This window comes from Myxocyprinus asiaticus, chromosome 1 (genome assembly GCF_019703515.2).
Source record: "Myxocyprinus asiaticus isolate MX2 ecotype Aquarium Trade chromosome 1, UBuf_Myxa_2, whole genome shotgun sequence".
Taxonomy (NCBI): domain Eukaryota; kingdom Metazoa; phylum Chordata; class Actinopteri; order Cypriniformes; family Catostomidae; genus Myxocyprinus; species Myxocyprinus asiaticus.
Genome location: NC_059344.1, coordinates 64,687,567 through 64,714,310, shown reverse-complemented (window position 1 = coordinate 64,714,310; position 26,744 = coordinate 64,687,567). Strand labels below are relative to the sequence as shown.

At 38.4% G+C, this 26,744-nt stretch overlaps 1 protein-coding gene across 1 annotated transcript; it reads left to right on the top strand.

Moving 5' to 3' along the window:
* Window positions 1-21,120: 21,120 nt before the first annotated feature.
* On the top strand, window positions 21,121-26,682 carry LOC127428373 (regulator of G-protein signaling 20). The gene is made up of 5 exons (XM_051676747.1): window positions 21,121-21,213; window positions 21,919-22,100; window positions 23,555-23,635; window positions 25,412-25,646; window positions 25,898-26,682. Exons 2-5 carry the CDS (start codon window positions 21,922-21,924, stop codon window positions 26,081-26,083), a joined length of 681 nt encoding a protein of 226 aa, XP_051532707.1. The 5' UTR covers window positions 21,121-21,213; window positions 21,919-21,921; the 3' UTR covers window positions 26,084-26,682.
* Window positions 26,683-26,744: the final 62 nt, after the last annotated feature.

Below are 26,744 nucleotides of genomic sequence, written 5' to 3'. Positions count from 1 at the left end.
GGTCGTTCCCCGTACTGTGCACAGAGAGAATGTCACTGCCATTATTTTCTCATCAAAACGCAGAAAGACGGTGGCCTCAGGCCTATCTGCACCTGTGACATTTGAATTGAGTTCTGTTCATAATGATCACATCCAAACAATTCTCTCTCTTATGTTTGCATGCTCATAAACCATACCTTAGTGAACTTATTAACTTTGGCTCAGGCCATCCTTGAGATTTTGCCTTGCTTCCCCATTTCACACACTATCACAATTAGTGTCAAATATAAAGCGCCCACTGTCCTGTTATGAGAACATGTGGCGTGTGCTCACGGGCATGTCAGATTGGGTGCTAAAAATGATAGAACACGGGTATCCAATCCAATTCGCACGCAGACCGCCTCGCTTCAACAGCGTTTTGTCCTCGACGGTTCCATCACGGGACGTGCCTGTATTATGTGCAGAAATTCACAATCTCCTCGCAAAAGATGCGATAGAGGTTGTTCCGAGCTGCCATGGCCGCATAGGGTTTTACAGCTTCTACCCTTTCTTTCCAAAGAAAGATGGCGGTCTTCTAGATCTGAGACGCTTGAATCGCATGTTGGCAAAGCGGCCATTCAAGATGTCAACTCAGAAACAGATCTTATCGCACATCCGCCCATGGGACTGGTTTGCGTCAATAGATCTAAAGGACGCGTAATTTCATATACGAATTATACCATGCCACAGTCTTTTCTTGAGATTTGCATTCAAAGGTATGAATATCAATTCAAAGTCCTTCCCTTCGGATTGTCTCTGGCACTGTGCACGTTCACGAAATGTATCGATGCGGCGCTCACCCCTTTGAAGACGAACGGCATGCGCATTCTAAATTACCTCGATGATTGGCTATTACTTGCCCGATCAGAGGCACTGCTATGTGAGCACAGGGACATTATACTTCACCATTTGAACAGCCTGGGTATCAATGTAAACTGGGCGAAAAGCACACTTTCCCCCAGCCAAGAAATCTCCTTTTTGAGGGTTCGACTCGACTTCATGAACATGCATTTGTGACGCTCCTGTTCTACCCGCTCCGTACGAGACTCGAACCGGCATCTCCGGCATGGGAGGCTACAGGCTACAGCCTCTAGCGTCAGTCGCTAGTGCACCTCTTGAGGTCAGGAGAGTGAGGTTTATACACATTTCACAGCTATCTATCAGCTGGTTCCCGTTACAAATGCAACATTCAAGAGCGAGCACGTCCAGACTATTCACCAGTGTCTGTCTCAGTCCAAACTGGGAAAAACATTTCCACTGAAGACTTTTCAGAAAATGCTGGGTTTTATGGCAGCAGCATCCACCGTCATACCGTTGGGTCTTTTACACATGAGACCTCTCCAGTGCTGGCTCAAACACGCATGCGTGTCACCGTGACTCACCACTGCCTGGCTGCTCTAGCAACATGGACAGCTCCAAACCTTTATCAGCAGGGTGTGATGCTGGGTCAGGTTTTCAGATGAAAAGTGGTGACCACGGATGCGTACAACACGGGTTGGGATGCACTGTGCAATGGACTCCTGGCTTTCAGCAGTTGGACAGGTGTAAAACGAGAGTGTGTAATCAATTGCTTGGAAATGCTAGCCAACTTCTTAGCAGTGAAAGCTTTCTATTCAGACATAGTGAATCATCACATTCTGATTCCTTCAGACAGTATGTCAGTGGTAGCATACATAAATCACCAGGGCAGCACTCGATTGCTACCAATGTTGAGCCTGCCGCAACGCCTCCTCGTGTGGAGAGCGCGCCATCTCCTCCCTATGCACGACATATGTCCCGGGCCGTTTGAACTGCAGAGCGGACATGCTGTCGTGCCTGGGTCCAATGGCAGGGGAATGGATATATCATCCTCAAATGGTTATGAGGATTTGGGAACTGTCCGGCAAAGCAAAAGTCAACCTGTTTGCCGCCGCAGAGACAGCCCACTGCCCTCTTTGGTACTCCATGTCCCAAGCCCCACTGGGAGTGGACGCCTTGGCCCACAAGTGGCCGACAACACACAAATATGCATTTCCCCTGATACACCTCCTCCACGCTGTCATCAGCAAGAGGACAAGGAAACAGTTCTGTTGGTTGCACCAAAATTGCCCAACCAACCATGGTTTCCGGAAATGATGGAGATATTAGGTGGCCCTCCATGGGAAATACCGCTGAGGAGGGATCTGCTCTCTCAAGCACAGGGCATGATTTGGCATCCATAGCCAGAGCTGTGGAACCTACACGTATGGCCCCTGAACGGAGTGCAATGAACGAGCTAGGATTGACTCAGTCTGTAATAAACACCACTTTGCAGGCTAGAGACACCTGTATGCACTAAAATGGCGTGTGTTTGCGGATTGGTGCTTTGCGCAGCAAAGACCCAGTGAGATCCATACATTCCTTCAAGAGTGGTTGGATGCAGAACTTACTCCGTCAACACTTAAGGTTTATGTAGCGACCATCCCAGAGGCTGACTCCTCTATAGACAAACACAATCTAATCATAAAGTTCCTTAGGGGGCGAGGTGCTTAACCCTTCTCGCCCTGCTATGGTTCCAATATGGGACTTGAATCTGGTGCTGAGGGCGCTCACGAGACACCCGTTTGAACCTTTGGAATCCATTGAGGTATGTGTGCTCTCTTTAAAGACGGCACTGCTGTTGGCTCTGGCCTTAGTCAAATGGGTTGGCGATATACAGCCACTGTCGGTTGACAGTTCATGTCTGGAATTCAGTCCGGGCTTTCAAAAGCCACCAACAAAACCAAAAAAAGGCTATGTGCCTAAGGTGCTTTCCACACGCATTATGGCTCAGATAGTGCACCTACAAGCTTTCTCTTCTCCACTGTCTAATTCGGATAAGGAGCAGTTAGTGGATTTATTATGCCCCGTGCAGGCATTGCACACGCATGTGGAGCGCACTCGCTAGTTTAGACTGTCAGGTCAGCTCTTTGCTTGTTATGGAGGATGCACAAAAGGCATGTCCATCTCCAAACAAAGGTTACCTCACTGGATCGTTGATGCGATCGCCCTTGCTTATGAATCACAGGGCGTGAGATGCCATATTGGCATGAAAGCACATTCAACTAGAGGTATGGCCTCTTCATGGGCATGGACAAATGTATCCCGACAGGATATATGTTTTACAGCAGGATGGTCTTCGCAAAACACGTTCGCAAGGTTTTATAACCTAGACGTGGTGTCCATTACTTCACGAGTCCTCTCTGTCTAGAGAACTTACTATTCCAACACCCGGCAGGTGAGTCTGAGCCCCTTATCATGGGCGGGCTACCGGTTATATTTTAATACAGTTGCCTGTGTAGGCCGCTACCCAATTTACTCCCACTAGAAGTCACAAGCACTTCCAATAAAAATAATAAAACCTCCCTCCCTACCTCTGGTACGAAGGAGATAAATTATATTGTGTGTATTATATGATTCATACACATCCTCAGACTATGATTAACTTCCCGGCTGGTTTTCACCATGTGGGGTTATTCATTTTCACACAAACTAAAGAGATATTATACCAAGTCACCACCCGATGGACCTGTGATTTATATATAGTGTTTTATACCCTGGTGCATCCAAGGGTGTTACGTTACGTAGAGCATAGTGTAATGTTAATGTGAATGTCAATACAGAATGATAAAAAATGCATTTGCACCAACAACAAACATCTCAGCTGTTTGGTAAAGGTTAATAATAAAGAAGCGATTGGGTCCATAAAAAAACTAAACATTGACTGTAATTAATATGGACCCAAGGAACTCCAAAATGCACAAAATAATATTTTATTTATTAATTTATTTATTTTTTGCCAGAGTCCATTAAGGGTGGACTTTTGGATTGTACGGAATTGCTGAATTGTTTGATTTAAGAATTTTACTTTCTAGTGCAATAACTTGTGTAAAAGTGCTGGTCTAGATTGTACTGTTGCATTGTATTTTGGTTATATTGTATTTTATACAGATCTTGCATTGTAATATTTATTAATACAGGAAGCATACATTATGCTCCATTTTGGAACAGACTATTGTATTTTTCAATGCTCTTAAGCCAATGAGATCTTTAAGGCAGTATTTGAGTTAAGCTCTTTGTTATATCTGTAAGGCAGTGACTATTTATTAGAACAAGCTTCTATTGTGCAGCTGTCATGATTGTATTCGTCTCAGCAACTGTGTAATGTCGCATTTTCCCGAGTGGAGAGTCTGGCTGGCTGCAGATGAGTCAGAGATAATGTAAACTGCTCCGAGTTAAGTTTTTCTAATATTGAGGAAATGTACTGAAAAAATAACAGTTACATCCCATTAAAAATCAATTCCAGTTTCATTTTGACTGTAGTGTCTATACTACTGTACCGAATTATATAAGTGTAGAACTGCTTCAGAAGTATCGAAATAATCTTGTTTCACCCTAAAGGGGTTTATTGAAGCAGTAAGCCATGAGAAGCCACACGTTTCAATGACTGTGTTTACATCCACACCAATACATTGATAACTACCAAAAAATCTGCTCATTTAAAAAATCAGACAATTCAAGAAAACCATGATTATGTTAAATTTGAAATCATCATGTTATTCTCTGCTTTTAACTTCAAAATGTAAACCCGTATACTTGCACACATCGGATAAGCTGGTAAGAACATTGGTAAAAGTGTTTACATGCAACGCCAAATTGGGAAGAAAAAAAACATATCCATGCTGGTCTATTATTGTGGTATAATAACCCGGCCAGACACAATCAGTTTGGTGAAAGTAGGTTGAATGTTCTACTACTGAAATCAGTCTGTGCTTACCAAAATCTGAATCTCACTGCCCCCTGTGGCCAAGGCTGGAAGTGTTTTTGAACATGTGGGCAAGTGTGAGCTCCAGTTTCCTTGTGAAATGTTGAAAGACAATCAAAAAGGAATGCATATTTTATTAAATATACCCCCAAACCCAAACGCTAAACCTAACCATCACTGATGATGGTCCATCAGTGGAATACAAATGTAATTTTATTGCGAAAATGCAACCTCCAAATCATATTCACAATAGTTTATGTACTGTACATGTGATTACTTCCTGGTTCCCATGGGAGACCACAACCCATGTCTCGGAGGTTGCTTGCGCAACACGCTGTCCATAGCGCTAGAGGGAAAGGTGGCTATGGTAGAAACCATGCAGAAATTTCTGATGGGGGAATGGTGCTTCGGCAGAATGAGGTTGATTTCAGGGTACATTCAATTTCAGAAGACACATACCGATTTCCTATGTGATTATGTTGACCCTATAGCTAAACAGCATTTAAAAACAAAATGAACCATCAATGCTCGCTTTACATGTCAGTCAGATGCAGGGCTTGACATTACCTTTTTGGCTCTTGGCCACTGTGGCTAGTGGTATTCCAAAGTCACTTGCCACTCGGCATTTTTACTAGTCAAAATCTCTTGTCCCACAAAAACTGATAAAAGTAACTGGAGACTGTAACTGCATGCATTTCTTTGGACAAGAATTATATGAGTACAGCAGGACACAGGCCTAATGATTTAAGTCATCTCTTAGAATATCTGAAGGCAAACATGACCAGTTAGAACAAGAGGAAAACATTGTCAATCATTTGTCCATGGAAGTCCAGATTTTAACCCCATTCTTAATTGTACTTGCCCTTATGAAAGTTTGCTTTTGTTCTTCCATTTTTAACAGTGGCATTTGTAATAATAAAGCCATAACAACAGGTCAGATCATGGATTACTCCACACCACTCTGGTTAAGCTAATGTAGATAGCGTTTCTAAAAAATAAACTTCAGTATTTATTATAAAAAACAAATAGCCTAAACACATTAAGAAACCTTTAACTACATCTTTCACAGTTCATAATTTAATGGAGTACAAAAGGAGATGTTAGGTAGATTAAACTAACCAATCATGGAAGAAAGTCCTAAGGGTTTGGATCAAGATAAAGGTGAGTGAATGATAAATAATGGTAATAAAAATGAAGTTTTATAGAATCATAGTGCTGTTTAATGTCAGGGCTGTCTAGCAGTTTGTGAGGTTTGACTTCCTCCATATAGAGCTTTATACTAGAATGTTCTCAGTAGAATTCAAATGGGTGACATAAGTTTTGTGATGTCGAGTGAAGCCCAACTGAATCATGCAAGTTTGCGCTGTCCCAGAGCTTTGGTGATCTTATCTCTGGAGCACGCTGATGTGTGCTTCGGAGGTTTGCGCGAAGACCCGCTTCATTCGCCCCGCACACAAGTTATGAGAGGCATTTTTAATGCGAGATGAGTACAGTTAAATTTGCTTTGGCTGGTGTTGGCAAGTGTTAATGTCAAGCCCTGGTCAGATGACCCTTCCTGTCTAAGTGGCAGACTGATCTCAGTGAAATCGGAAACAGTAGGTTGACTTTTCTTTAGCTAAAATCGGTCTGTGCTCACCGAAATTTGAAACACTGTCTCTAGTGGCCAAAGCGGTAAGTGTTGTTGGGTGTATGGGCATGAGTGAGCTCCATTTTCCGGGTGTAATGTTCCGGGTACTCAATCAGATTTGAGTATTCCAGAGAGCCATGTGATAAGCTTTTGCTGTATTCAAAGTCTGGCTATATTACCTTATGCTGACCCTGGAACATTTCAGTTCAACTGCATAAGGGTAATCTGATGCCATCTGTTGTACAAACTCATTCCCAAAAGGTTTGTCCACACTGATTTGTATCAGATTTAGCACAGACACAGGCGCACACGCGTTGTCTATGATTCACATTCTTATGGCTCCTTAAATCCACAAAACAAGGTCACAGGATGCACCAAGAGCAAGTTAAAATTTTGCTACATTCTCACTTCTCCTTGACAACATGCATCAAGTTAATCATGCATCAAAGATAACCTCCATATACAAGATACATAACTAATATGCTGAATGAATGTAGAGGGATTAAAGAAAGCATGACGTCTCACTTCAATTTAATGAATGCCGATTGTTTGTGCATGCTGAGATTAATTGTCAATCCTGTTTAATCCTTTGGAATTACATCACTAAACATCAACATGCCACTGACCTCTGTCCTTATTTGCTGTAGTTGGGCAGGGATAGGGTTAGGGTTAGGATGTGACTATTTGTTAGATAATATTAAAATGTTATTGTGTATGTGGGTACGATCCATGATTTTCCATGCTGTCTGCTATTGGTCAGAAAACTCATGCCACTGGTTGAGCCTGTGTTGTTATGACATGTTGGTTGTTATGACATAAACAGAATAATGTTTAAAAGTGCAAAAGTGTTTACACTTTTGGAAGTCAATCTACAAATGTCTTCCTTAAAGTTGTCTTTGCATATTAAGCTGGAAAAAGGGAAAGTATTTTAACATCAGAAAAATTACACACTTGAGCTTTATGTAGTTATAGCCGTGCACAAACAAAACACATGACTTAATGAGCAGTATGATTAATAGTTGTTCCCTGCATTACTTGAGGTCATTGATTGTTTAAAACACTATGTTGGTGTGCAAGTGAGTGCATGCGAATGTGTGAATATTAACAAGAGATAGGCTGTGCATGCATGAAAGACCCTTCAACATCAGTAACCAACTCAATAAAAAAAATAAAAATAAATAAAAAATCATTTGAAAAGGCCCCAGGGTTGGTTATTATTCACAACAATTAATATGGCACAGAATTCGAGCATAAGAGATTTGCTGTCTCTAACTGTTAAACTGTAAATAGTGTACAGTCCACTTCCACCACCACACAATTATACTGAGAGGTGATTTCACTAAACAGACCAATTACAAGCAATATAGTTTAACTTAGGCTCTGTCAGTGCTGTAAAAGTGCCGCATACTCGCTAATATTGTGGCCAAGAGCACAAACGCCAGGATGGATCACGTGAAATCCACTGTCTTTACTCCCATTGATAGTCACTGCATCAAGTCGCTTCACAATTGCATAAAGTTAAAGCTGAAGTGTGTCATTTTTGATGATAAAATTCGTTCTTGTATCCCATCTTAATGTACAGAGACAACCATAAAGTCAGTGCCACACCTGCCGATTTTTCCAGTGATTTTTAGGTGTGAGCTTCATTAACGTAATCGCCGGACAGGTGGAGGGAGACGAAGCGGTATTAGGGTCTGCCAGCTGGAGGTCTTTAATCACTTGACTGTCGGGACTCCCTGCTGAGTTAATGGTTCCAGCAACAGGAAAAAGTATCCAACATGACAGAAAAAATCTGGTGGGCTCTTGTGTTCTCGTCAAGTAATCAATGAGCTTCTTTTACTGAAGAATTGACATCAAGCTTATCTGAACGATTTCATCGCACTTGCTGTATATCATCACAAACGCTGATTTTAATCCAGAGTGATTCTGTCACCAAGCATTTTCCTGCCTTTTTCTCCTGCACGAAAATGACTAATGAAATCAGAACGCGGAGACACAACAGTCTGTTTTTATTGAACATAATTTCTTTACTCGATGAAAGCTGCATATGTCAATACACGTCCTACGGCAAGCCTCGAGGGGATAAATACGCAATCACGCACTTTCACAAGGTACGTTACTCCACGAATAGCATCATAATTCACTCTTTTACAATTGTTTATGCTCACACGGAACTCCTGTTGTTATTTCGGCGAGCTCCACATGACAAGGAATCAGAGAAAGAGACGCACAGCTGAAACTGTACTAGCTACGCAGCACGTCGAACTGTCTGACTCAAAAAGAACCGAATAAGCCAGTCCCACTAACTGTCGAAGTTCACAGAGGATTAGCGAGTAGTCTGATGAGTGAGCTGCTGATACTATGAGCATGCATGTGTACCGAGGACTAGAACGAGCCTGGGGGAAAATGTAAGTTTCTTTAATAACAAACAAAACATACTGAAAATATGCTTATGGCTATCTATCTATCTATCTATCTGTCTGTCTGTCTGTCTGCATATTGTATGGTCTGTATGTACTGTATGGTCTGGTAAAATCTTCAAACTTTTTAAACGTTCAGGTAATGCTTTGTCAAGCCAACATCAAAGTTTGTCATAACAAGCTTTACCTATCTAGTGCAATTCCATTTGGTGATGCTTGTGGCACAGAAATTATACACCTCATCTATAAACTTCTCTCAACTTTGTCAAGTCACTGGACACACCCACATTGAGCCATTGTGGCACCAAGGACAGACCCGTATGACCTGGAATTGCCCATGCAAACTGTGTTCAGCATTAAATTATTGGGTGTTACAGCACCATTACTTGATTTGCATAATTGCTTTAGTGAATCGGGCAAGACAGTGTGTGCAAATAAACAACGCAATCAATGGCCGAAATTCATTCTTAGTGAATGAATTTGAAATATTTGTCATACTATATGTTACTTGGTGTACAGTTATCATATTTTGCAGCTTTGCAGGGACTCATCTAGGTGAACCCATAAATCACTTCTGCATCTCTGCAATAAACAAGCGACTTTAATGCGAACATGAATCCCGGCATGTCATTTCAAGTGGCTCACTCTCTTTTCATTAACTGTGTCATGACAGATTCTTTCTCTGACACATAGCTTAGCTACAGTGAACAGCGGCACTGTATGTAACTGTATGAGTTATATAGAGTTTTCCCTACGTGATAGGACAACTGACAAAAATGTAATTGAATTTCATGAATTCATTTATTTGATCTTTCCATGGCTTTTCCAGTCACTCGTGATCACAGAAAAATCATTGTGTAGCTAGTGCACTCACAACAAGCAATATCTAGACAATAAAATACTTTAGAGCTGAGCATAACTAGACAGGTATGTTCACAACAATATTCATGCTGTTTTAAGATTGTATTAATTTTCATGACTTTTCCTGGCCTTGAAATCACAAATTTCATCTTCCCAGCATTTTTCTAGGTTTTCTATGATTGCAGGAACCTTGAGTGTGTCTACTGTGTGTCATTTCCTGTGGTATCAGAACTGAACCTTATTGTTTTTGTACAGTGCTTGAAAACATTATTTGGAGCAATATCATCATTTTCTTTTTAGATTCAGTTTGCACTTTGTACAACTATTTTATCCGGTTTCCATAAAACCGGATGTCCCAAATGCATGCTCTATTAGCATGTTTATATACCCTGGGAAGCCGGAAAAAATTAAAATATATGTTCATCATATTATTCAGGGCTAAGTAATAAGCCACAGCTGCTTCTCTTTGATGAACATTGCATGGGAAAACAAAAGGGGAGCAGCAAATTAATGCCTTTTTCCTATTTTCTCTTCCAGAGAACAGTAAGACTGGGCTGTCCAGCATGTGAAGAACGACCGCTAGGAAAAATCCATCCACACGACTGACACACCTTAAGGTGGCTTAAGGTTGTCCAGGATAGAGAGAGGAGAGATAGCTTTGTGATTTCCCAAGAGGGCTATTCCAGAGTCGTGCCGTCCAGAGCAAACCATGAAATTGGCATCCCAGGCAGCAGGGCAGAGGCACAAAGCAATATCTGCAAACTCAGAAGTCCCTGATGGAGAAATCTGGCTGGTCAGATGTTTCCAGCATAGAGAAATGTTAGATCCACTAATGGGAATTATGTCTCTGCTCTTCTTGACTTGGAGACTATAGTCAAGAAGACTTATGGCATCCATATAAACAAAAGGGATGCTGCTATTATATTATGTGGCGTAGGGTGCATGATCCGTGATAAATTGAAACCCAGATGTGGATGAATGAAAATGATGTTAACCCTAAAATATGCAACTTCCCCCCCATAAAATGCATTTGTGTGTTGAAAAAGACCCAGGTGAAATCTAGACGCTTATTCTTTATAAAACTACTTATTTTACTTTTTCAAGTAATATTAACTGCAATTCTTATTCTATTAATACTTAAACGCATACTTCGGGTTTTTAGTGTCCCAGGACACCTCTTTAGTATTCCTCAGTCCTTCTCTAATAAATAGTGTAACCCAAAAAAATGCCAAAATTGCTAAAAAAATATATTTTCTATAATGGCTTGAATACCAAAAGTGTATAGGGTATGTAATACAGTAATGTCATTGTTTTGTTTTTGTTTTTTTGTTGTTGTTTTTTGCACTTCCATAGATCATAGTTATTATATTTTCTATTTGACAAGCAACATGGAAGTAAACTATAGCAAGTTTAACATAAACAGTATAATATGACTGTTGTCATTTGGGTGTACTACTGAAAAGTATGTAAGTTGTGCATCTATTTAGACTCAAAAAGTGCCTGAGAAAATACATATGTGTAACTTCAATGTAGCTTTTAAGTAGCTCTCTAAGTGTTTAATTTCAGTGTGAAAGTAATTAATCCTGTTCTAGATTTGTCCTGATTGTTGCATCATCTCTTTAAAGACCTGAATTTGTAAGAGTGTTTGGTGAAATTCCCATGCATTTAAGGGTTAATAACTGAATTCAGTTTTGTTCAATTTAATTATTTTATTCAATTCCGAAGTGTTTCACACACATTAAAATAAAGTAGGAGCAGTAGAGTGTAGTATTAGGTGTTTAAAGTATTTTCAGTAAACTTAAAATTGAAAGTTTTGTAATTGAAACGTGCAAAACAAACCAATAACTTGAGTAGGTAAAAGTTTCATAATAGACAAAGACAGACTTACTGTACATTCAGTTAATTATTAATTACTATCTTATTCTTGCTTAACTAATGTATCACTGTGGACCCTTAAATAATGTATTACTATAAACTTGTAAAATGACAACATTATGTGTCATATATAGCCATGGTACTCTATATTGCTACATTACTTTATGTAGCTATATAAGTTCATAAAGGAACAGTTCACCCAGAAATGAAAATTCTGCCATCATTTTGTTCCAAACCCATATTGTTTTGTTTTTCTTCTGTGTAAAAACAAAATGCGACTTTAGGGACACTATTTTCCATATAAGAAAAGGTTCAAGAAGACTAGGGTTGTCATGCTCCAATATGAAAAAAGAGCATCCTAACAGTATCATAAAATGGTCTATAAGATTTGTGCACCGTATTCCAAGTATTCTAAAGCCATACAATTGCTTTGTGTGGGGAACAATCCAAAATGTAAGTCTCATATGAGAAAACAAGCATTAATCGGCCAGAAAGGGCATTAGCTATACCAGTGTGAAGGCAATACCTTCCAATGATTATTGGATGTGTTGTTTGCTGATGTTGTTTGCTGACATCAAAACAAAGCCAAATGGTCATCAGTTGACTAATATTTAACAGCTTTTTCTCACTGAGTGTCTGCATGCATTGATTTGTCTTAATAAGCAGACAACATTGTAAACACCTTCAGCTGTGTTCATTTGCAGGGAAAAGGTCATATATATGGTTAAAGCAAAACTCAATCGACAAACCTAGAATTTTGCCTATTACCTAGATGTAATAGTTTCTATCATTTTTAAAATCTCATGCAAACACAGTTTTTTTGGCTTGGTGGTTTATTGATTTGCATCATGTATGTAAATTCTAAAAATTAATTTTTATAATGAGATGATTTTTAAAAGCATTTTGTTGTACATCAGCATCTGTTTCTCATTCAGTGTGTTTACTTATTAAACCGATTATGCTTAATAAACTGACAATGTATCAGATCATGTACTGTAAAAGCTTCAAACAGAGTTCATTTATCAGGGAAAGGTCATAAATGATTTAAGCTTTAACCTGACTGAGTGTGTTTACATGCACATCAATATGCTGAAACAACTAAAATTAGATTATTCAAACAATCTAGCAAAGCAAGAAAACCATAAAGGGTATTTAATGCAGCAATATCATTTACATGTTAAGAGAACCCATATGAGAAAGTTTGTTTCAGTTTGTAAGGCATTTGATGCACATGAAACACACGTCCTACGCTGCTGGTTCAGGATTTCTTGCTCGAGTTCCTTCAGCATTTAAATTCGGTGGTAAAAAAATTTTTGTGCTTTGGTGCCACCTTTTGCACTGCTTTTGGCAACTGCTACAGCTCCTGACACGTGATCCAATGCTCATATTTTATTGCATTTCATCACCCACAAAAAAAAAAATAACTGACACGCTCACCGTTAAAAAAACTTCGCTTTGTCACGCGCGATCAGGCACGAATGTTCGCTCCATGTGTGAATGGCTTGTTAGGAATCCATTGTTTCGAATAAAAATGTTGATCGCAGCGAGAAATCACCGTGAAAAGTTTCGTTTGGTGCATGAGAGTTGAGATCATCGGGTTATTCTCTGCTTTTGAAGCCAAAATGTAAACAAGCTTATGCACATTAGATAAGTTGGTAAGAATGCTAGCGAAGTTTTTTTACATGCTACGCGAAACTGCTTATACCATTAATGACCTAACCCTGATAAACGGAAACCATTTTAGGTATTTGCAGGATCACACACGTTGTTGATTATTAAGACTAATCGGTGAAAGATCGTGCATGTAAACACGCTCCTTTACTAAACTAGGTCAATTTAATAAACACTTTCCCCACTGTCACAAACACACCCTCTTTTCTATGTAAGTTGCTGCTAATTACCTGGAGTCAAAGCTGTTTCTAGCTATAGGCGGTGAAAGCAGCCATTTTGGGCCCCCAAGCCACCAGGGGGCCCCACAAAGCAAGGTTGATTATTGATTTATTTACTTATTAAGTATACTAAAAGCTCCTTAAGACACAGGCAGCTGTTAAGGCTCAATTAGACAGTTATATGGGGCCCCCTTGTGGCCTGAGAGGAAAGGGAGAATGTAACTGCAATAGGGTTGATGCAGAGGTTTGAAAATCAAATTTAAGACTTTTGAAGACTTTTTCAAGACCTGAACAGATCAAATTAATACCGTATCCCCAAAACAAACCCACTAAAATCACAATCTAAAATAGTTTAAACTACTTACAGGTTTTCCACATATATTTCACATTAAAATTGGTTTATTTACCATTATATAAATAAATACAAATTAAGAGGTCAACCAATATTGGATTTTGCTGATATGATAATGTGTTGAAAGAAAGGCAATTAATCTGCCAATAGTTTTTAAAATTGGTAGCCTATATTAAATGTTCTTAGTCTTTCCTTCCTGTGATGGGGAGGGCCACACAGAGGCTCCAAGAGTCCAAATTGAATTAAACTCCAGATGCAGTTTATGGTTCAACCAAAATACCAATAACCAGGGGGGTAAAAAAAGAAAAAAAGATTTGACTCATAGCGCAGAACTTTTAATTTTAAAGGCTGAAATACACTGGGGACTTTTATTTTGAAATGAAAGCGATTCACTGGCTCCAGTTGCTCATTCAAGCATATAAGGGGAATAAAATATTACTCCTACAATAATCTATTGTGTGTGTCAGTGCATCAATCGTGTGTGTTGGATGCTTTTGAGTAAAAAAATAAAAATAATTACTTTTGAGTTGGATTCGCCATCTCCCGCTTCCTCCTTCCCCACATACGGCCTTGTTACATCATGGTAGTCAAATAAAGGAAAGTCTCCATCGCCATCATTTACAGCAGGGGTTCTCATACTTCTATGGAATTAGATCTACTTTTTCATCATGTTATTGCAGCAATACCTACCATACACAATATATCTGTCACAATACCAAAATTTCAGTAGTCTGTTGTGAAAATTAATAATTTTTTATACCAGCTTCAATACCACAACAATACCTTAACTCTAATTTGTTAATTATATAAGAATTAGGTTCTGTAGTAATTAATCAAGAGTAGTTAACAGTCAGTAATAAAATAACAATAGAAAAGCTATGAATAGAAATTTTTTTTAAACAGTATAGAACAAAATAACACAAATTTAGAAAACAGTGCTTTTTAACAGCTTTAAAAAAAAAAATTACAATATCAAATAATCAATTAACATTCAGAATGAATTTGACACAAAACCCTGGTCTTCCCTGTATGAATAATACATTAATGCTTTTATACTAGAGTTATACTTCTAAAGTTATCCAGCTAAGAGTACTCTGAACTGACCGGCAAGTTTTGGGAAGTGCAGCATGCAAATTGCATTCAGTGTTTTTTTGTTTTTGTTTGCTTTTTTGGTTACCTGATTTGCATAATTCCTTTAGTGAATGGGCTAAATGAGCTAAAGCAGTGCAGACAGACTGTGCAAATAAACAATTTTCATGGCGGACTCGGGCAGCAATTTGAGTTCAAACTAATTTGTTTGTTCTCCGTCTCTCCCCACTCCTCAACTATCGACTCATCTACCATATCCGAAAACGTAGGCAGCTGACTTGCTGACTAATCAGTTAATGGCTTGACTGACAGCTGTTTTGAATGAATGGAATTCTTAAGGAAACTGGTCTCCGAACAGTTTGAAAAGCACCTTATTTTCATCCTTCCTCCATATACAGACTCCGAAGGCAGCATTTTCCTGGTTTCAGACGCAGCACCGGTTTCGTGGTCACGCCTAAAAAATCGATTGCCCTCTTGTGGTCTGAGGTTTGTAACCTCAGAGCAACATAAGAGCACATGTAATGTATTTACAACGGGACCACGCGATGGCTATGCGTTGGCCAAGCGCTCGCGTCTGTTTGCATACTTGCGTCAAGTCCTACATTTTGATACAAATCAGCTTTCCCCCCAATGTTTACTTTCACTGTAGACATAACTCTCTGTTTCCATGAACACCTCACCAAGACTTTTGAAATGTATTTGACCTTTTTAGGCATGTTAGCGCGTGCATTCTCGGAGCAAACGTGGATGTAAAGCACGCCGCACACAAACAAGCCGCCTGTCAGTCAAACAGCGCACAGCTGTTAGATCACTAGGAAATGATAAAATTACACACTCTCGATTTTCTTCTACAGCAGAATAACAATATAAACTTTGTAATGAGTGACATAGGCCTATGCAATATTAATAATATAGCCGGTTATTTTTTCGTTATTGATGTTTTAATCAGACTACTTGTCTGGTCGGGCTAGTAAAATTCTCTTTCACTTGCCCCTTTAAAAATTCATTTGTCCCAGACAAGCAGACAAGCATTAATGTTGAGCCCTGATTGTCATATTTCATCAACACTATACCATCAACAGTTGATCATTAGTCATAAATTTCCAATTTGGCCTAATGATTGCGAACTGCTCAGCAACAGCTGGAAACAATCACAATAAATGTTTTAATTAAATCGTACTCTTTTGAAGTTTGATAATTACATTAGGTCATATCGCTGTACAGTCCCAGTAAAGTTTACCCTTTTTTGTGGTATTTTCTTTCCTGCATCCTCCACAACCTAATGCTCTGAGCTGACCGGCAAGTTTTGGGAACTGCAGCATGCAAAATGCATTCAGTGTTTTTTTTTTTTTTGTGATTGCATTCAGTGATTTGCATAATTCCTTTAGTGAATGGGCTAAATGAGCTAAAGCAGTGCAGACAGAGCATGCAAATAAACCTCACTATCAGCAGGTAGGCAGGCAGTGTATTTTCTGTATCTTGCTTCACATGTTTTCACTCACCCGTCACTCCTGCATCGCTTGCCTTTCTCACTGTGAGGAATAAATGAGTAAAGGAATATTTCTGACTTAAAATAACCAGGAACTGTTAAATAAGTGCGATTACTGGTTGTTCATGTGATAACATGTAAAGATACACATATTTCAATATTGTTATTTTATAACAAATAAACATTGTGCTTTTACTTATTATACTGTATTGTTAGCACCAGTTATTGGATTTCATTTATGCCACATCTGTGCAACATTACAAAAATCTGTGTATACACACCTTTTTAAGAATTGCAGCCTGATCTCAGGAACATTGTTTGACCATGGCAACATTTTTGCAAAACGAGATTACGTGCTTCATTACGTTCACTGCAGTTTCCCAGTGAAATATCCAGCAGGGGGGGCCAAAAGCGAGTGAAATTGCGTCCTAATCAGACAAGGTTTTTAAGGTGAACATTCGATGGAGGTTTTAATAAGTAAAATGTTCCTCCCTGACCTAAAACTTTAATCTAAACTTAATCAATAGTGTTCTAAAATCAAATGAGAGGTCAACAAAACAGATATCCTTACCCTTTACCAACGCCTAAACCTAAATGATAGTGTCCTAAAAGCAAATGCGACATAAAAAAGCGAATTTGCCGAAGCAACAACATCATTGCATGTCGCTTTTATGACACTCGTTTCATGTGTCAGCTTGCGTGCTAAGCTGGACTCGAACGGCGGTCTTCTGAATCCAAAGTCCAACACATTAGATGAGCTACTGCGCAAGACAATCAAGTTGGAATAAGTGTGTAAATGTAGGTGGGCCTGTAATACAAGCGTTAAAATGTATCGTTTTTCAAATTATGCGTTCAATATCATAGCATAGCAGTGTGTGTGTGTAATAATGTGAAAAATAAGTGTATATAAAGTGAATAAAACGCACAGTTGTTGTAGCACATCTAGTGTTCATTTCACCAGGAAACTCCGGCAAAACGTAGAACGCGACACGTTAAATTTTTGCTATAGTAATGTTCATTCTATGAGACTAGGTTGCAGAATTGTATTACATTTATTTCTGATTTTTTTATATCTGTTCTGTTGAAATCTATAGAGATTTCATTATTACATATGCCTGCTGAGGGCAGTAAATGCAATAAAAATTGGATTTGTTATTTCAAATGATTTCTTACTTAAAGGAACTAAAATAACTGTTGGAATCAGTAAGAGGAATCAGAACCAGAATTGTTTATTTCCTTATGATTTTCATCTCTACTCAAGAAAGAAAGAGAGGGGAACAAGAGTAGTTTGACAGGTCATTAGTAGTTTTACATCTTCTTTCTATTTCTTCTCCTTCAACACGCACCTGATGACGTAAATGTACCTTTAATGAGCCCATAACGAGCTTTTAACGAGCTCACAGAGCCTTGAGAGCACCTGACAGGTACTGGCTGTAGTAGAAAGACACATATAGCACCATGACATCAGTTATTTCAGCAGCCTTAATCATAATACTTTAAAAGAATAGTTCACCCAGATATGAAAAGCCTGTCATTATTTACTCACCCTGATGTCACTTCAATCCCATATGCTGTTTATTTTTTCTGTGGAACACAAAAGGAGAATCTTTTTTGATTTTATATTTACACAGCTCTTTCCATACATTGACAGTTCACAGTGACTACATCTGTAAAGCTCCAAAAGAAGCCATTAAAGTACTGCATATGTAACGGGAGCCAGCTGGTAGGTAGCTGTGCAGTATGTAAACCTCACTCCTCTGGCCTCAAGAGGCGCACTAGCGACTGATGCAAGAGGCAGTAGCCATTAGGATCATCGTTAGTGTGCCTGCCTCCCATGCCAGAGACAACAGTTTGAATCCCGTTCGGAGCAGGTCAAGCAGGACCGGTTACACATACAATGTGTGCGCAATATTCCAAGTCTTCTGAAGTCATATGGTAGTTTTGTGTGAGGAAGAAGTTGACTAAACTATTATGATTAAAGTTTAAAAATGAGGCTAAATTGCATAAACATCCCTAAATGTTGTTAGATTTGTGCTTAAAACAAGAAAAAACTAAAACAAGGGGTAATAAAAAATACTGAATTTATACTAAACATTCTTGTTGTGTTTGCTTTTCCTTGTACAACTGGACATACAAAATGCTTGTAAATGTAAACAGCCTCTTAGGTCCACCTAAATGCTAATGGGTACCAGACTGACACTTGCCTCTTTGTTCCGAAGCAAAAATAGACAAAGTACTTGAAAATCTAGCTAGTAAAATTTTTGGATGGATATGAGATGAGTAACTAAAGCACTCCATCAGGTTAAATGGCACAACTGCACATCTAAAGAAAAACAGAAGGGAAGAGGATAAGTGAAAATGGGAACCATATTCTTCCAGTCTGTATTCCCACCTTCAGGATGGAAAACACTCTAGCATGAAATTGAGAATGGTGAAAAAGAGAATTCGGATCGATTAATACTCTGTGCTGAATGATATCTAGAGAGTGTTTTGGTGAGCCTGTGTACAGCAGAGGTAAGTTATGTATGTGAAATTCTCTTGTTTCAGCAGAATCCAGAATTTATAGATAGCACAAGTGTTTTTTCAAACAGGTTTGGCTATGTGTGCGTTTTGTTGGGGTGGTAATTGTGCCAAGTGAAAATGCAGTTGGCTTGCTAAAGGAATAGTTCAACCTAGGGTCATGAATTTAGGGAGGGCTCGGGGCAAAACTGCTATCCAATATGTCAAAAATCCAGAAATTAAAAATGTGGGGGCAAAAAATGCCATTGGAATTAATTCTTCAAATTTTTTATTTGCAACATCTGATATAGTTCTTAAAAGAATATTTTGGGTTCAGTGCAAGTTATAAATAATAATAATAATAATAATAATAATAATAATTTCCAGTTGTTCCGGAAATGATTGAGGTTACAGTGAGGCATTTACAATGGAAGTAAATGGAGCCAATTTTTGGAGGGTTTTATGGCAGGATTGTGAAACTTGTAATTTTACTGTATATCAGAACTTAAATTAATTCTTCTGATAAAACTTGTTTATAATTTGTGTTGTAAATTTGTTTAAATCATTGTTTTCCTAATCATTTCAGAGTTTAAGCAGTTACATCATCATGGCAACAAAGCTATAAGACTGGAAATAACTTTACACAGAAAATGTTTGTAAGCGATTTTATCACTCTAAAATCATGTTAACACACATATTGTTTTCATTGTGTGTCTATACTTTTGAAATGTTTTTTTTTTATTTATTTTTTTATGTTTACAGATTGGCCCCATTCACTTCCAAGTGCCTTACTGTTACCCAGATTTTTGCTTTTTTTATTTGTATTATTATATTTTTTTTAATAAAAGGTTTTGTGGTAAACAACATTATGCCACAAATGCTGTCGATTGAACTTAACATTGTATACTTAAGTATTGTACCTGGAATATTCCTTTACTTCTCTATTATAGTCCTACTGTAGTCAGTGGCTGTTTTGGGGGGGGGGGGGCACAGTTTAATGGCAGATTTGGAGCATTGGCTTCTTCCTTGCTGAGCAGCCTTTCAGGTTATGTCGATATAGGACTCGTTTTACTGTGGATATAGATGCTTGTCTACTTGTTTCCTCCAGCATCTCCACAAGGTTCTTTGCTGTTGTTGCTGCTGGATTGATTTGCACTTTTCGCACCAAACTACGTTCATTTCTAGGAGACAGAATGCGTCTCCTTCCTGAGCGGTATGATGGCTGCGTGGTCCCATGGTGTTTATACTTGCATACTATTGTTTGTACAGATGAACGTGGTACTTTCGGGTGTTTGGAAATTGCTCCCAAGGATGAACCAGACGTGTGGAGGTCCACAATTGTTTTTCTGAGGTTTTGGCTGATTTCTTTTGATTTTCCCATGATGTCAAGCAAATAGGCACTGAGTTTGAAGGTAGGCCTTAAAATACATCCAGAGGTACACCTCCAATTGACTCCAATTAGCCTATCAGAAGCTAAATTAGGCTTGACATAATTTTCTGGAATTTTCCAAGCTGCTTAAAGGCACAGTTAAGTTAATGTGTGTAAACTTCTGACCCACTGGAATTGTGATATAGTCAATTAAAAGTGAAACAATCTGTCTGTAAATAATTGTTGGAAAAATAACTCGTGTCATGCACAAAGTAGATGTCCTAAACGACTTGCCAAAACTATAGTTTGCTAATATGAAATCTGTGGAGTGGTTAAAAAATTAGTTTTAATGACTTCAACCTAAGTGTATGTAAACTTCTGACTTCAACTGTACGTATGTGATTAGTAACATGGAAAGAGTGCAAAATCTTGCATAATCGTCCTATCTTTTATTTACTTAATTTTTTTTCCAAATCATAACACTTATTTCCTGGTTTCAATTTAGACTTTGGACCCCAAATGTAGCCTGTATGAAACATATATGAATGCCACACTGCTGTCAAGATTCAAGGTTCTGCACAAATCTACTTTTCATAAACGACCAACCTAAAAATCAGTGAATAGAGATGATATTGCAGCCCTCTAGTGGTACTGAGACGGATTTGACCAAATGTACATGAACAATTGTCTCTCTTTCCTTATTACTATCTCCTTACAGGCTTATTATTATTATTCTCCAGATATGTTATCATATCGGCCAGCTATAATAAAACAAACCTTCCTTTAAGACCATTTACATATGCTGAAGCTCACATGTGTGAATGAACGTGCGCGTCAGAAGCAGATATTGACGCACGCATGCGCGAGGGCTGCTGAGGCTGAGCGTCGGGCGCTTCGCGTGCAGATGATAGGCGTGTGAGCGCGGGCCGCGGTTACTCTTCACTGGACACCCATGGTGAATTGGTGAGCTCCCTTATTTTGCATGTAATTACTCAATGTATTATTAGATAACTGATGCAAATCGGCATAGACACATAGCGTTTATCGGCTCATAATTGAGGCGTTTCTCTTTGGAGCATCATGTCACGAGATGTCTGCATCCCAGATACACTAGAACGCTCGTGCAGATGCTGAATTATGGCGTTAAATTGCAAGAATTCCCTGTACCATAAAGCAAATAATAATGCCTTTAAAATGGAATCAATTATGCAACATGAAAAAGGTATTTGAATCGTCCAACTTGAGGAAACCCCTCATGTCATGCAGTTTATTTACTGTATGGTTTGTGCTATTTAAATGCATAGTAGTGCAAACAGCCATTATGTGCACTGGATTCCTCTTTTTCAGGTATTTGGTCGTAGTTTTTGGATCAGTACTTGAGAAATGTATGCTGTTTCAAAAATATTATTAATGTTATCATGGCTTGAAGAAATAGATGCATAAATGTAAACACCACAATGATCTCCTGTGCTCGTGAGCTCAGGTGTTTGTTGTAATTGGTCTCATTGGATATAAATGTTCACTGCATGTCTGCTGTGTATTGTGGTATGCAGGCCTCTTACCTACCTGGAGGGATGCTTAAATTAATTAAGCGTGATACAATTTTTTATGTGAACTTGTGTCATATTAGTAACTGTTGCACTGGTGAACTGCATGTTGTGTCTGCAGCTCATGGGGTCTGAACGGGTGAAGATGGGGAAACGTCCACCGCAGGATGCTGGAAATGCCACCCAGGCACAGAATACGCCCCCCAACATGCTGGGAAGTGTGAATACGCAGACCCTCGGCTGGCTCAACGCTCCACCAAACGCCTGCTGCTTCTGCTGGTGCTGCTGCTGTAGCTGCTCTTGGTGAGAAAAGACTCGTATTGAAACACATTCACCAGCGATTTATAGCTTAGCTTGCAGTGAAGGGAACAATGACAAAATACAGTGGCCCCAAAAAATATTTGGGTACTTTAAAGGAATAGCTCACCCAAAAATGAAAATTCTCTCATCATTTACTCACCCTCATGGCATCCCAGATGTGTATGACTTTCTTTCTTTTTTTTCAGAACACAAATGAAGATTTTTAGAAGAATATCTCAGCTCTGTAGGTCCATAGAATGCAAGTGAATGGTGACCAACACTTTGAAGCTCCAAAAAGCAAATAAGGCAGCATAAAAGTAATCCATACGTCGATGCATACATCTTATGAAGCGATCCAATTGGTTTTGGGTGAGAACAGACCAAAATGTAACTAATTTTTCACTATAAATCTTGACTTTCGCAGTCTACTTGGCAATCATGATTTCAAGCTCGATTACACTTCTTAGCGCCATCTAGCAGTCAAGCACCAGGAAGTGTAATCGAGCTTGAAATCATGATCGCCAAGTAGACTGCGAAAGTCAAGATTTATAGTGAAAAATGAGTTACATTTTGGTCTGTTCTCACCCAAAACCAATTGGATCGCTTCATAAGATGTATGCATCGACGTATGGATTACTTTTATGCTGCCTTATTTGCTTTTTGGAGCTTCAAAGTGTTGGTCACCATTCACTTGCATTCTATGGACCTACAGAGCTGAGATATTCTTCTAAAAATGTGTGTTCTGTTGAAGAAAGAAAGTCATACACATCCGGGGTGGCATAAGGGTGAGTAAATGATGAGAGAAGTTTTATTTTTGGGTAAACTATTCCTTTAAGTTATCACTTTTTCAATTTAAACCTGATATAGCGACTCTGTGGCACAGGATGGATGCAAGTAACCTCAAACGTCATTGGTTCTTGCTCGTCTCTTGAGTCTGAAGCGCTAAATACTTTTATTGTATGGAAAAGAGGATATGACTGTGTACAATATAGGCTTTTATTAAGCACCATAAAAGAATGGAGTGAACTACTGAACTTCACAAAACATGCAGTAATTATGCAGTTTATAGCTACACGTTGGGGTTTGGGTTCTGTTCTATATAGATTAATCACCATTTGGATGTAATTTGGCCTCCCTTCCATGTAAATTAGATTTGATGATGACTAAAGTTTGGAATAATACTCAATAGCCCATTTTTGATAACCGTTTTATAATGTATGGCCGTTTTTAAAGGAAAAACTCAATGTAACCTAGAAATCCCTTAATTCTCTGTATAGAGCCACAGGTGTTTTTAGAAACTTAATTAAGGTCACGGCAGAGTTTAGCAGTGAACATTTACAGCATCACTATCCCTGTGGAGCCTCTCCTGAGACGCACATGTGTAATACAATGCACACTGTGGATATTTATGACACCCAAAAAACATGTTTTTCTAATGCGAGTGTTTGTGTGTGTAGTCTGACGGTACGATCTGCTAAGGAGGAAAGGATTCTGACGACAATCTCAGAAAAACAAGACAAGGTCAATATTGACCACATGTGAGTTGTTTTTATATCACTTATATAAATACGTATAATAAATTTGTTTCTATAAATAAATACAGTATGTGACTATAAATATGTTTCTTTCTCAAACTGTACCTGACCTAAATTATTTACGTGATGTCAGGATTAGGACTGAGTAAAAACATAGATTTTCCGATGCTTCACTATCTTCATTTGAAAGGTCTTGATATTGATTCTTAAATTCCAAAATCGATCTTTTATTAAATGTGCAACTCTCTACAATGTGCTCACATATGAGACCAAATTGTGCGCTATGCGACTGAAAATGTCTATGATTAGCCACTGACTGATAAATGATCAGATTTCACTTACCAGTGACTGAGTAGTATATTTGCGAAGTTCAGCATCCTTTCATTGCATTTTGAGAGTAATAGTGTGATTTGACTCGTTCCGTGAAATGTGCGTCCAAGATCCACGCAATCCATTTGTTATTGAAGATTGTCTCTTTTAATATCCTTTCTGATCTTTACGGTCAATTGTTTATCAAAAAAAGGAAAAATGAACATTTCATTCTCATCATGCATTGCACGAATGAGGTAAAGAAGCCATTCCAGTCCTCTCATTATTATGCGATCATTTACAGACGCTCTTTACAGAACTGCCGGTTTTCTTAAAGAGACAGTGCAGGTTTTTAGCACGTTTTCTACCAATCAATGTAAATACATATAAATAGTATATATTATGCATTAAACATGAAACAAAATATATGCAATATAACATCATATTTATTGATGGAATACATGGATTTGTACATTTTTAAAAAGATAAAATGTGGCCAAAACGATGAAAAACAAATAATATAATTAGCTAAATTAATATTTTCGTAATGTACCTAGTTTGAAAGTCCCTTGTATAATTAAAAGCATTAGCTGAGAGTGAATTTAATTCATATGTAAGCAAAATGGACATTATAACGGAAATATACCCATATGAATCGATATCGAATCGGGAGCTTGTGAATCGGAATCGCATTGAATCGGGAAATCTGTATCAATACCCAGCCCTCGTCAGGATTGCCAGATCTCTGTGACAAAGACAGCCCTATGACCAACCAGAATTAACCGAAAACCAACCATTTTCAGACTTCCCTTCATTTGTAAACCAACTGTATAATGTACAGTAACTGCTGTAGCATCAATGAACAATTTGAAAAGTTGAAAAAGTGTCAAGTTAACAACCGTTTGAGGGTAAAAAAAAATCTAGTCTGAAAAAGTCAATGTTCTAATTGAGAGATGTTCTGTAATATTTATAAAGCAACAAAATGCAATGCACTTGCAATACGGAAAAAAACAGACATGACAACCTTGCGTGTAGTATCTCAGTACCTTTCAATAAATATTTAAAAAAAAATTCATATATAAAAAACAAAGTAAAAGCAAAGTGTCTAAAACCTCTTTAACCATTTTAAAATTGCTGTAATGCATGGCTTCTTGTGACTTATTGCTTTTATATAAAATGCTGACTAAAGCTATATGACACAATATTTAACATCAATGTTAAATAAATAGTTAAATGTATTAATATACATTTTTTAGAATAAAGTATTATTCCACTGTTTACGGTTGCCAAACACTGTTGCAAATTGGTGCATTAATACACAGTAGAATGTGCGGCTCATCCAATCAGAATTTAGAGTCGGAACCTGTTTTATAAATTAGATCAATTTTGGATTACCCACTGTGAGAAATAACATTTTCTTCCATGAAATCTAAATAGGGAATATGACACCTGTGTTGTCATCTTCCGTAGGCCTCAGCTCACATTGGAGGAGGTGCGTTCTTGGGGAGAGTCTTTTGAGCGGTTAATAAAGAACGCACAAGGCCGCACACATTTCCAACAGTTTCTCAAGACTGAGTTTAGCGAAGAGAACCTGCTGTTCTGGCTCGCCTGTGAGGAACTGAAGAAAGAGACCAACAAAACTGTGGTAGAACAGACTGTGAAACAAATATATGAGGACTACATCTCTATACTGTCACCTAAAGAGGTATAGATGCTGTATGGCAACACACACATATTCTGCTCAAATTGTGGTAAAAGGTGAAGTAATTACTGAACCACTAGCATTCAGATGGAATGGCACAAAATTACGGCTCACACAGGTTTTCTGAACCTCAGACTTTTGGACCCAACTGACCCCGACCTTCTATTTGCATCGGCCATAAATATAAATAAATAAAAATGCGAGGTAGCCCATTAGGGTTTTTTTCTCTTCTGTATGTGTTTGTTTGCATGTAGGTGAGCCTGGACTCGCGTGTGCGAGAAGTGATCAACAGGAACATGCAGGAACCTTCCTCGAGCACGTTTGATGACGCGCAGCAGCAGATCTACACGCTCATGCAGCGAGACTCCTACCCACGATATATGAACTCCAGTGTGTATGCAGACCTCATGACCAGCCTTGAACAACCCAACGACTCCTAACACACACAGGCACACAAGATCTAGAATTCAGAAACGGGTTTAAAGGAATAGTTCATCCTAAAATTTAAATTTGATCATTATTACCCTCAAGTCATTCCAAACCCTGTTGTATGATGTTATTTTTTACCGTGGACCATGCATCTGTTGATTACATCTGTCATGCTTCAAGAAGAGCAAGAAGAGTGAAAACAACAATATAAGTTGATGTAAATAATGTCAACATTTTCATCTTTGAGTGAACTATTCTTTTAATACACTTCCCTAAATCCCTAATAGACTCCTGAAACACTTAATAGTATGTCATTCAAAGTTTTAGCTATTTAAAAAGTTGTTGCATTTTTCATAGTTTTTCTCAAATGAAGAATATATTCTGATATTTCTGCCTGTGCTGTGTCCATGCACTTCAGATGGCAGAACCGTAATTGTGCCTTGCCTCACAGACTAGGATAGGCTAGAAAATGACACTGCTCAGAGTCAGACAAGTGTCATTAAAGACTGGTGCTGTCAATTAGTTTCAGATTCGGTGATTTACAATTTCAATGTGAAATAATCAATACAAGTCTTACTCATTCACACACCAACACAACACTGAAGTCCATTCACACAGATCAACTGAACTCAGCTCCATGCTGGCATATCTTCTATTTATGACTTAATGCAT